The sequence below is a fragment of the Penaeus vannamei genome, chromosome 12 (assembly GCF_042767895.1).
Source record: "Penaeus vannamei isolate JL-2024 chromosome 12, ASM4276789v1, whole genome shotgun sequence".
Taxonomy (NCBI): Eukaryota; Metazoa; Arthropoda; class Malacostraca; order Decapoda; family Penaeidae; genus Penaeus; species Penaeus vannamei.
The window spans coordinates 45,788,296-45,801,552 of NC_091560.1; the positions used below are offsets into that span (position 1 = coordinate 45,788,296).

General features: G+C 42.6%; 1 protein-coding gene across 1 annotated transcript in view; it reads right to left on the minus strand.

Annotated features, from left to right (window-relative positions):
* Positions 1–6,345: 6,345 nt before the first annotated feature.
* Positions 6,346–13,257, minus strand: part of LOC113824047 (retinitis pigmentosa 1-like 1 protein) — a 102,109-nt gene continuing 95,197 nt past the window's right edge. The window contains exons 4-11 of the mRNA XM_070128367.1: positions 12,980–13,131; positions 12,559–12,721; positions 12,056–12,322; positions 10,548–11,687; positions 10,251–10,347; positions 9,754–9,950; positions 9,045–9,171; positions 6,346–8,750 (exon numbers count right to left, since the gene is read on the minus strand). Coding sequence (XP_069984468.1) covers positions 8,602–8,750; positions 9,045–9,171; positions 9,754–9,950; positions 10,251–10,347; positions 10,548–11,687; positions 12,056–12,322; positions 12,559–12,721; positions 12,980–13,131 — 2,292 coding nt within the window. The 3' untranslated portion in view covers positions 6,346–8,601. The remainder of the gene's footprint in view (positions 8,751–9,044; positions 9,172–9,753; positions 9,951–10,250; positions 10,348–10,547; positions 11,688–12,055; positions 12,323–12,558; positions 12,722–12,979; positions 13,132–13,257) is intronic.

The following is a 13,257-nucleotide window of genomic DNA, read 5'->3' on the forward strand; positions in this document are numbered from 1 at the left end:
TTATAAGTATATAGCTCCACTTGCATTATAATATGATAAAATTCCATTGATGATTCAAGGCTACTAGTAATACTTGTTAGTCTTGAATCCCTTATATATATAAATATAGATATATTTCTGTTTAATTTTTCAACAGCGTGTAAAATGGCAATATAGTTATCTGTGAACGATTCTTGGCTTCAGTATGATAAAGTAGTATTATGTACCCTTTCATAATATGTCCACTGGCTGAGAGAGTAAGATAAACTGATATGGTAATTGTTGGTGTTTTGATTTAAGAGGAGAAATGTAAATGGCCGATCATATTAAAATGATTAATTTTGTCTGCTTGATTGGTGCTCATGTGTGACAATAAGTGTGGGTTTTGTTTGAACTGCTCTATTGGTAATGCTTGCTATAGATCTGAGGGATTGGTATGGTTTCATGAAAGGTATTTTTATGTACCAAAACACATTTTTTTCTTTTAGTTGCCAGATTCTATCAGTATTGGTTGTACTACAAAGACTATGTTAGCCTGTGCAAGTGTTTATTTATGGGACCCAGACATCTGTGCATTGAACATTGTATATTGTTTTATTGCCAAACATTTTTAATTTCTTACATTCGATATAGATACCCTGTATTATTACTATTGCATAGAAAATTCTTGAAAAAGAAGTTAGTGCATGGTTCCATAAACATTTATGTATTTTTAAGCAAAGGATGAAGTATCTAACTCTTTTTAGATAATGTATATAGGACTCCTGCACATATATCCAGGTAGAGTTCATAAATAACACATTTACAAGAGGGTGTTTAAGTAGTTGAGTTAAGCCATCAGGACATATGCACAATAATCTACACTCTGTTGTACTTTCTGTATTGCTTGTGTAACCATGTACTTTTGTCATGTATGATTTCTGTTTGACATGGGAATCTAAACTTTTGTGCATATGTTTTATTGTATATAAAAGCCTCTCTCTATATACATGTATGTATACTTTGTGTACATTTATATATTCACAAAATTATCTCCATTTCTCTTTTTCCCATGTATGAATATTTTTTGTAGTATATCCTGAAGATATGTGATATTTATTGAGATGTATATTTATAGTTTGAGCTTGTACATTACACTTCCAAAAATAAATGAACTGTGATGATGCAGTACTACAAACAAAAAACAAAACCAATAAGAAAGATTGGATGCTTATGAAAAAATTAGAAGATTTTTATTTTTTGATGCAGTTCCATGATCCTAAGAACAGGGAGATGTTGGTGTTGTATTTCTTCAATAGATTCCAAGAAAAAAAAGAAACACTAAAGATTTGAATACAGTACTGGTAGCTCAGAAGCCCATTGCTTGGCATATACTGCTTATGACATGATAGACACATTCTTGTATTACGTAGTCAAACATAAATCATTAGTAAAATAAAGGTTTCATACAGGTATTTGTTTCATTATAATGTCCCGCTTCTCTGAGTGCAACTTTAGTCTTTTTTTATAAGACTGTATTCCTTCTGTTTTACTTCTTCAGAGATTCAGTGCATTTAAAAAAATATAACCAAAAACATTCAGTCATGAGTTGGGGAGCGTGGAGGTGGTAGTGAAGTAAAGGGGACTTTGCTTGAGGGTTTTATTGAGGAGGTAAAGGTGTGGCCCCTGAGAGGGACCCTGTGACCTGAGTGCCAAGGGTGGGAGTGACCTCCTGCCCTTGGACTGCTCTGCTAGGTCTTGGTCTTGGTCTACTTCTGGTGCTCTCAAAGTCTTGGGCTGGCAAGGAAGGTGTGAACAGCTATTTCCTCTGGACTGAGAGAGGAAAGCACACATCCTCACACATCCTCCTATTCCAATTCCCAATTACCATTTTATCTCTTCCCCACACTCCCTTTATGTCTCGTCTATACTTATCCATCATAAAACACCTTATGCCATACCTCCTATACAAACCACTGTCCCGTGCACAGTTATTCGCATCTTTCTTCGCCGCTGGATCAGTGATTTCAGTCTATTTCTCCCCATCCCATCCCATTGACTTTGTTGCCTTTGAAACTCTTAATTTCCCAACTCCAACCACCTTTCCTCGTAGTTGGTGATTTTAATTGCCGCCACACTCTATGGGGTGATTCTACCACCAACTCCCGAGGCCGATCTCTAGAACGCTTCTTCTCCACAAATAACCTAATTATTCTTAATTCAGATTGCCCCACACACTTTGACATGCGCACACAATCCTTTTCATGCCTTGACCTCTCTCTATGCTCCCCTACTCTTCATTTAGATTTCCATTGGTCAGTTCTAGACGACTTCCCCTATAGTGACCACTTCCCAATACTCCTTTCTCCTACATCATATGTACCACTCCCTAATCCCCTTCGCTGGTGCATTGATAGAGCTGACTGGCATACTTTCACTTCACTCTCTACTATACCTATCCCTCCATCCCCCTTGCCGTCCATTTCAAGTATGCTACAATATTTTACAACCACGATCCTAAGAGCTGCCTATACAGCTATTCCACAAACTTCAAGACCTTATACCTCTAAATGTGTTCCATGGTGGAATTCTGATTGCTTAAAACGAGCAACCTGGAGAAGCTATCGCTACAAACGAGGCACCCCTCATCAGCTATCAGCCCTTATCTCATATAAGAGAACATCTGCCCATCTTCGCCGTACAATCAGAAACAGTAAAACAAATAGCTGGCAAAATTATGTTTCCTCAATTACATCATCTACATCTATTTCAGCTGTTTGGCGACGGATCCATAAATTATCAGGCAAACATCCCCCTCCTGCACCGGTCCTCCACATTCGAGATACTCTCATTTCTGAGCCTATCGAAGTAGCTAATAAACTGGGCGACTATGTCATCCAAGTCAGTAGTAGCTCTCACCTTTCCCACACTTTTCTTCCATTAAAGCCATTAAGGACCGCACCCCTATCACCTTCACCCTATCCTCTGATGAGTCCTATAATGCTCCTTTTTCCTCTTCTGAACTCAACGCTGCATTACAGTCATGCTGCAACACTCATGAAGGCCTCGATGGTATTCACTATCGCATGCTCCAACACCTCCCATCTTCCTCTCTATCCTTCATTTTAACTATTTTCAACCACATATAGACGTCAGGAAATTTTCCTGCTCATTGGCGAGAAGCTCTTATCCTACCTTTCTTAAAACCCAATAAATCAGGTACCCTACCCCAAGATTACCGCCCCATTGCTCTAACTAGCTGCGTGTGCAAGCTACTACTAGAACGAATGGTTAACTTCCGCTTAATGTGGTATCTTGCATCTCGTAATCTTTCTCCTTCCCAGTTTGGTTTCCGCCGCGCCCGAAGTACAGCAGACCCATTTGCCCATTTCGAGACATATATTACATCTGCATTTGCACGCCATGAATCGGTATTACCCATATTCTTTGATCTAGAAAAAGCATATGATACCACATGGCAGTACCATATCCTCCAACAATTGTCCTCCTTAGGTTTACGTGGAAACATGGGTGTCTTCATAAAATCTTTCCTTTCTAAACGTACTTTCCAGGTCAAAATTGCCTCTTCCACGTCATCATCCTTTCCTCAGTTTGAAGGCGTCTGTAAAAGGTACTTAAACGGCCTACTACATAGTGTAGTTTGAATTACTGGTGCGGCTAGTGATACACTGATTAGCTTCACACTTTATTGAAGAGAACACAATATGAAATAGAACACTACTAGGCTGGCGGCCGGTGCTGAGTGGGTCCCTCTGGCCTGGCCCAGGAGCGGTCACTCCCGGTCAAGGTCCGGCTCGTTGAGGTGTGAGAGAATGAGAATGAGATCCTTGGGTCAGCCTGGTGACCTTGTATATTCTGACAGCGGGTCGGCTGCATGGTGGCCATGCGGACTGCTATAATTAAACTCCATGTGCTCACTTGCCCCACAAGGCGAGCACTACCGTCCTCGTGGTGTACTAAGCCACGTGTATAGTCTCTTTTATAGCATCCTATAGCATCCCACAAGGAAGTGTACTTTTAGTACCACTTTCTTTCTTCTTGCTGTAAATGACATTGTCTTAGTCCTACCACCAGGAGCCCGGGCATCACGAATGTTGATGACTTAACCATCTACGCATCTGGCACATCCATACCAGATCTCTGTCAATTCCTTGTCTGCAATAATACTGCGTTTGGAACTGCTCATCTTGCTCGTCCAGACATCTTGTCCAGGACCAGCAGGGCAAGTGGGCCGCGTTCGGAACCTCAATAACCCTTTCAGCCCAGAATGCAACCGGCTTGAATGTAAACATTCACATTTTTATTATGCCAGTGTCTTTATTTTACACGCTGCATAGGTTTTGTAACTCATTTGATGCATGTATAACTTACCTGCAACTGACAAACACAAAAATATCCTTTGATAACACCAGTAAAGGGTCATAAAATTACCCACCAATATCTTGTGGTTACCTGCAACTGTCAATGTTTACATACAAAATCTATTGTGACGTCATCTCGTCCTGCTCGGCCACCTTCGCAGAAGGGCGAGTTGGACGAGCTAGACCATTTGTCCGGGACGAGATAGTGGAGGTTCCGAACAGTCAAAACATCTCGTCCAACTGGTCTGGACGAGATAGACGAGCAGTTTCGAACGCACCATAACATCAGTAACTTCTTGGGCTACTAGCCATGGCTTTCGCTTCTCTACCTCCAAATCTTTCCCCATTCTTTTCTCTCGCTCACGTATAGGTCCCTAACCTCCACTCTCCTTATATAACACTCCACTCCAATACCGTTCTTCTGGCAAATTCCTAGGCGTTATATTTTACTCCAAATTGTCCTGGCGAGACCATATCTTGTACATTAAAAAAAAGTTCAACAGCGCCTCCGAATCTTACAAACTCTTTCCCACATCTCCTAGGGCTCAGATCGCAAAACTCTCCTCCATCTTCATGTTACCTTGATCCTCTCCACTCTAGATTATGGATGCCATAGCTACTCCTCTGCCTCAACCTCCCTTCTTGCTCACCTTGATACAATCCACCACAGCGGTCTCCACTTTGCCCTAGGCGCCTTCCGCTCATCTCCAGTTGAGAGCCTGTATACTGAATCTGGCATGCCATCCCTCTATCGACGTCGAGCCCTTCTCTCTCTCCGATGCTATGCTCGATTTCACCAACTTTCCCTTACCAAACCAACTATTCCACAATCCTTACTTCCTACCTTTACCTCTTCTGCACGTTTACCTACTCCTTTCCCCATACGCATGGATACCCTCCTCTCCCATTCCCCCTTTTCCTCACCTCCGACCTCTCCCAATTTCTATCCATTCTATTCCTCATATACCTAACCTCTGTATTTGCTCCTCAGTTTTCCCTGACCCACCTCTATCCTTCTCACTCATTTCCTTGACCATGTCTCCATTCATTCCTCCAGCATTCATGTTTACACTGACGGTTCCAAATCCACCTCAGGAGCTGTATTTGCAGTGACCTTCCCAAATCACACTTTCAAATACACCCTCCCTCCTCAATTTAGTGTCCTTACTACAGAACTGTATGCACTCCTTTTTGCTTTAAGACACATATACTCACTCCCCTCTTCCACTTTCACTATTTTTACTGACCCGTAACTCTTTAACCCTCATAAAGTCTATGCACTCGAACAATCCCCTTGTCTGTAAGATCCAGAACTAGTTGTTCTGTCAGATTTTGCTGGGTGCCCAGCCATGTTGGGATCCCAGGCAATGAACAGGCAGATACTCTTGCACGCTATACCGCAATGTCCACATCACCTCAACCATACTTCTCACATATTCCAGCTACGGATTATTATCCCCACTTTAAAACCTTCCTGTATACTGGATGGCAATCTTTTTGGTCAAACCTCCACAATAATAAATTACATGCTTACGTATTGGCCACACCCGCCTAATGCACGCTTATCTAATGTCATTCTCTAACCCGCCCGTATATCCTCTATGTAATGTCCTTCTTTCAGTTCCACACATTCTGTTGTCCTGTCCACGGTTTAATACAGCACGTACCTCTGCTTTTCCACACCCATGCTCCCTTCATCTGACTTCCCAACATATCAGACATCCTTACAGAATCCAATAGCTTCTGCCTTGACAACCTGTTCTTCCTCAGACGCATAAATATCCTTCACTTGATCTAATTCTCTTACCTAAACCACCATAACCCTTTCCCTCATCAACACCCGTTCCCATCTTCAACCTTTCAACATTAGATAGTTGATGCATAGCAACTATCACCTGACATCACCCTTTACTATAGCTTCCTATAGTGCTATATGACCTTAGATGTCTTGCACATTTATTTTGCTTTTAACCATTATTTAGTTAGGAATAATGAAAACAAATTGTTTCATAATGCATCTGTATATTTTATCATTTCTAATATACTAAACAATTCCAATCTTATGAAAGGAAACCATTTTGAAAAATATTCCAGTAGACTTGTTCAGCTATAATCAAACAATGTCTCCAGCGACTCTTTTAATGCAGCACGAACGCTCGCTATGAAAACCCTTTGTGTAGTAAAAGGGAAGAAAGGTTGAAGGGTAAAAAAAAAAAAAGTGCAAGAAGCATCCTATAAATTTATGTTAAAAAAGGGAGAAAAAATTGAGCTAGTTCTTAAAAAAAAGAAAGAAAAAAAATGATAAGGTATGTTCATCCTGTGAAATTTCTTTTGGGAGACATTAACCTCAAACTTTTCTTTTGCATTTGTGACACTAGCAGGAACTTAGAAAGAGATGGGTAATTTTTTATCCAATATTTCTTGGATATAGTGATATAAAAATGGGAAATAAATCAACAATGTGCAACCCTACTTTGTGACATATTGTTTTTTTATTTTATTTATTTTTTATACAAACCATGGAAGATACATATTTGGTAATTTTGTTCAGTATCTTTTCTATGATGAAAACAGGACTTTACAGTAAAGTCCTACTCATAATTTTAAAGCCCAAAATTGCATGATGGAAATATCAAATTCATTTTTATAAAATTATAAAAATATGATAAATAAGATGAAAAGAAGGTATTTCCTCTTTTCCTAGAACAGTGGTAACAAATGTTACTACACCATCACACTGCTATAAAAACATTGTTTACTGAATACATCATCCTATCACACACCTACAAAGGACATAAAAACTAAAGATCAAAGTGATGATAGACAAGTCATTCTATATAAATTGTTATAATAGTAATACATGTATGTCATTGCCTTGTTGTATTAGCTAGACCTGAATAACAATGAATGATCAATTTCTAACTGCCTTACTAGTTCACTAAAGTACAACAGAACTGTAAGTGATATATATAAATGTGATATATTATATAATAATATTGATTCCACTGGGAATGTCTGGGTTTCTGAATGCTTGAAATATGCATTATTGCATGTCACTTGGAATAATCTTTTTAATCTGCAGTACAAAATTACAATAGAAAAATATATGTAAAAGCAGACTGTCACAATGAAGGGGAAAAAATAACCCTGGTTGACTGCTATCAACAAGCAGAAGCAAGCAAGATCCCAATGTTTGTTTTTTTTTATATATTTTAAATATATATTCACCTAATTAACTTCGTCTCGTAACTTAGGCTATTCACATGACCAAAAATCTATCAATTATATACACTATATTGGCTCGACTACCCAAACCACTTACTGTAAGGGAAATTATGCAATTGTAAAAAGAAAAAAAAAGAAAAAAAAAAATAAATAAATAAAAATAATAAAATAAAATAAAAAATAAAATAAAATAAAATAAATACAAAAAAAAAAAAAAAGAAAGGAAAAAAAGCCGCTGTATTGTGACCATGGTTTCAAAATCTGTGATGCAGCTACTAGTATCATTAACTGACATCCACTACCTAGTTTTCTCACTCGCTGGGAAAGACGTGAGGAACCCGAGCCATGTCATTTTCTATATTCAGCATGTAGAGTAGTCGACCATTATACAATTGGGCTTCTCCAACACATAAAATGAAACGGAAGAGAAAGTATCTTCTCCTTATGACGTCAAAATTGCAATATTTGATTGTCTCACACTGTCTCCATCTACGTTCTGGAGGCATTTCATAAGATCTACAACCATCGTCCAACTCCTTTGCATTTTGTGACAAAATCTTGTATATATACATGAAGACCAAAGTTCTTTTATTCCTCTTTCCTCTTATTAGAAGGCATTTATTTCAAGGCTTCTTCATGCCTAACTGCTACTATGGCCTTCACCATCAGAAATAATAAAATAAATAAGACAAAAAACAAAAACAAAAAAACTAATTGATTTTGTTGATATTGTCTGATCATCAGACATATTGACTCCTGTATCTGCATTATTACCTAACATGGAAGAAAGTTACATACCTTCCAAATGACCAGATTAGTGTAAATGCACTTTTTGAGGAAAGTGATTGCAATAGTAGTCAAATAATTTTCTCCCTGCATAAAAAAACTAACAATTTGGTCCTCGATAAAATCCAATACGATAAATAAAAAAGTCTAACGAAAGACTAGGATATGTATACATGTAATAAAAAAAAAGTCTCTTATATGAATCCTGAGCGCAGAAAAATACCATCATTTCATGTAAAGGATGTCCCTCTCAATCAAGGATGAACATCAAGGCTTTGAGGAGGAATCTGCCCAACTTGCGAAGGGGTCCTTTTCGCTTCTTGGCAATGCTCGGTGTGTCATATATGGTTGAGTCGACGCTGATGTCGTCAAGTGGAGGGGCGTTGGCTTTATGGGAACCTGGTGACAAGAGGTAAATACGTTATGACTTCTGAATAAAAAGTTAAATTGATACAATTTTCTTGAAGAGTACACTATATAAAAATATCTTAATTCTAATCTTTGATTAGAATTAGTTACATGAGATATTCAAAACCCATACTATATCCTCTTCATCACAATACCAATAAAATGAAAAATCTAGAATACTATACATCATTACAATTATCATCATTATTACTATTATTATCATCATTATCATTATCATTATTGTATTTATTATTATTATTATTATTATCATTATCCCAAACATACCGTCTTTAGAATGCGGACAAGCAGACTTAGCTACATTCGAGAACCAAACCATGAAGTCTGTGTATCGCTTGATCTCTTCGTCTGAAACACTCCTGTAGCCCTTTGCGACCACCTCAAGAACATCAGCCTGAAAAATGGGTGAATGTGAATTGACAAATGGAAACAGTGGCAAAAGAAGAGGAAGTAGAGGAGAAGGAAAGGAGAGGAGGGAAAGAAGAAGGTGGAGCAGAAGGAGGAGTAATAAGAGTAATAGGAGTAATAGGAGTAGTAAGAGGAGGAGGAGGAGGAGGAGGAGGAGGAGGAGGAGGAGGAGGAGGAGGAGGAGGAGGAGGAGGAGGAGGAGGAGGAGGAAGAAGAGGAGGAAGAGGAGAAGAGGAGGAGGAGGAGGAGGAGGAAGAGGAGGAGGAGGAAGAAGAGGAGGAGGAGGAAGAAGAGGAGGAGGAGGAGGAGGAGGAGGAGGAGGAGGAGGAGGAGGAAGAAGAGGAGAAGAGAAGGAGGAAAGGAGGAGGAGGAAGTAGAGAGGGGGAGAGGAAAGGGAAATGAGGAAGAAACAGAAGAGGAATAATCATCATTCATATTCTTGAATACATAACCTTTCAAAATAAACAGTATAAAACAATCAACAAAAAAATATCTAAAAAGAAGAAGAAAAAAAAGAAAAAAAAATCCAACCCACAATACCACAATACACCACAACTACTTTACTCACCAGGCTGATCAACTGAATGCTGATCTCCCCAAAATCGCTGAGGAGAGAGTTCAGACCTCCACCTCCTCCTCCTCCCACAGCCTTGGCCTCCGTCGGGGTGTCGTACTCACTGCCACGGTCGCTGTCTGCTCGATTGTGCCCGTCCTCCAGCCCTTGTAACCTTTCTTCAGAATCTGTTCTGCATTCCATGGTCTCTCCTGGAAGGTAAATGGGTATGTAGTGCTTTGTAAGTGGTGCATTATGTATGGGTAACGAAGGGAGAAGGTATGTTTGGAAACATGAGAACTACTTACAAAAATCATCGGGGTAACGAGGGGAGAAGGTCTATTAGGAAACGGGCATCAAATTTACAGAAACTCATCAACAAGCTGAAATTTAAATATAAAAAATAGGATAGAAATGGTAAGTATCAGGGAAAAGAAAAAAACGTAATTTAAAACTGAATGGATATAGACCTGACTTGTGTGCAGGCTGTGCTGACAATAACAAACACTTACCTGTTTCATTACACGTGGCAGTGGAGATGTCTGAAGAGGGGACGGTGTGGGTATCACTGTGGTCGAAGGAGGAGTCACTATCATCTTTCTTGCGTACCTGTCAAGAGCCACATGCTTATTGTTACACCTCACTTATGCAACTTGTAAATACTTTGTTCCTTTGCTGAATCCTTACTGATAATAGCAGTGAATTGCACATTTTGGAAAGATACTTGCTAATTCTAAAGTTTGAGCAAATTTAGATTTGGGATTCGCAAAGAACAGCGAATCATGAATAATACTTGGACGGTTCCCTACCTCGCTGCTTGTGGATCTGCCCGAGGCGTGAGTGCCACTCCCTGAGCTTCCAACGGTGCCATTGTGACTGGACCCTTCGCTGGGCGTCGGCGTTGGGGTTGGAGACAGGTTGGGTGTGGGCGTGAGGGGCCCCATCGGCTCGATGGGCGTCGAGGTCTTGTTGACGTCGAGGTCGTGGTCTGGGTGCAGGAGGGAGGCCAGCTCCGAGGGCTCGTCCAGGTGGCGGTCGCGGCGCTCGCTGCGGGCGGAGCCGGTGGGACGGGACAGCAGGCTCAGCAGGATGGCGTTCGGCGCCGACTCCTGGCGACGGTCGTCCGCCAGCATGGGCTCCGGCAGGTTGGACGGCGCCAGCGAGATGTTCGGTGGAATGTCGTCTAGGGAAATGTTGGGCGGTCCGCAGTTGTCGCCGACGTCCACGGACAGAGGCTCCATGGGAGACATGCCCGAAAATGCCACGCGGCGCCCGCCCCTTGAGCGAGGGGTCTCCACTACGTCATTGTCACTGTCACTGTCAATGGCACAGTTGTCATCCCGCATGGGCTCTGGGGGTTCACTGTAATGCAACTCGAACTCGGCGGGGGTTCCGACCCGGCCATCGTCATTGTCACAGTTTCCAGAGTTTTCTGTCGTGTTCACATCCTCTTCCTTGTCATTATCACAGTGAGCACCTTCACTACTGGGTTCCATGTCCCCCTCCTCCTCTACCACTAAGCTGTCCTTTTCAGCCGTTTCCTCCCCGCCTTCCCGCCCTTCCCTTGAGCCTCCGAGGGCGCCTGCGTCCTCCTCCGCCTTCGGTTCACTGTCACTTTTGGCAGAAGGGGCGTGGTCGCCGGCTTCCCCGACTCCCTCGTCAACTATTGCACTGCTATCACTACTATCACAGCCTGAAGAGGTCACTCCACTACTACTGCTCTCCGAGGGCGTCCGTCGGTCGGGCGCGTCGTCCTGCTCCGCTAGTCTCGCCGGGGCGTCCACCTCCTCGCTGCTCTTGGACATGCCGATCGCGGAGTCCGGGGACGGCACGGAGCCCTCGTCGCCCTGCTTGCCGCCTGGGGACGCCGAGCTGCTCCCCTTCCGCGCCAGCAGCGACTCCTCCAGGACTCTCGTCGGCGCCTGGGGGTCGTTGGATGCTATTTTCTTCTGCAAAGAAGGAGGTGGGATTTATATCAAAATCAATAATGATAAGCCCAACTGACTAGCCGGATTTGATTTTCATTTCGATATGCTTTTTATTGTTCACATTTGGGAAACTGCGTCAAATATTGCAGACCCGTTCCTTTAAAACCTACACAATATATCAAACCTTTAACAGCCACCTATTACTTTATGCAGGGTTTACATTCCCGCAGGTCCAGCAACGGCAACAACGCCGGTCGCCGACTAATCACAGTACTGGTTATAAATCAGTCACAAAAGTAATTTTATTAAATAATAATAATAATAATAATAATAATAATAATAAAACTAAAACTAAATAAGCCGCACGCCCTCGCAGCGAGCCTCCGTACCTCGTCCCGCTGACTCTCGGGCGAGTCGTGGGGGCCTTCCGTGTGCTCGTCCTCGTCGGAGTCCCAGTCCTTGCAGAGGGACGTGACGCACGCGGGCGGCGTCGCTGGCCCCTTCTTGCTGGGCGCCGCCGCGGGCTTCAGGTCCTTCTTGGGCACGGCCCCGCTGGCGGCGGCGACGGCTGCGGCCACGGCGGCGACCGACACCACGCCGCGCTTCATGTGGCTCTCCGACTCCGGAAGGCCGTCGAGGTCCGACTCAGAGCCGGACTGGGGACGGGAAGGAAGGAGAGTCATGAGGTAGAATTATGGGGGATATTTTGGCTTCACTGGTTTCCAACGTTAAAACAAAATACGCATGGCAACCACACCTTTCCAGCAGTCCTTCCCTTCAAACAATTGCCAACCGCTTTCATTCACAGAACCAACCAACAGCACACACGAACTCAACAACAATAAAAACCCTGCACCTCCCAACCCCTTCAACCTCCGACCAGAAGACTCACCTCCGACATTTCCGACGACAGCGGAGTCCTCGAGCCCGAAGACCCGAGTTCGCTGGAGCTCCCGTCGACGGACCCGACGTGCGGGGAGGTCATGGACAGGAGGTACGAGAACTGGCGGTACGTGAGGGTCTTGACCACCACCATGAGGTCAGCGGGCGTGAACCTGCAAAGGGGGCAATAGGAGGGGGGGGGTCATGATCGTCTTGCCTGGATGTGGTTCATTTTAGGTTTATTTGGATTTGGTTTATCGTCGCTTTCTCTGCATCGATTTTATTATTCTACTTGTATTTGTTCCATTCCCATTCCAGATGTATATAAACATACGCTTCAGTTCTCTACATGTCAAAGTCTTGCGACTGAAACGTTTGCAAATACGACGAGTATTCTCGCGTGCTCTGCTGCAAGAATCTCCTACACTTACCCTTCTGTCTTTTCTGCCACCGTCATGATGTCCTTGTCGCTGAGGCTGTGGTGGACGTCTTGGAAGAGCGTCGTGAGGAGGTTGTATCTGGCCTGCTTGTCCGGGAGACCCACGAGGTACACTCCGCGAAACCGACTTAGCAGTTCATGGTCCTAAGGGCGTCATGAGGAGAGGGGGAAGTCGACGATTATTTTGATTGGGAAAGAGTGAGTAGGATTGGAAAGGCAATTTCTGAGGTTGTAAAATACAGAGGGAATGGTTATCATGATGATATAAAC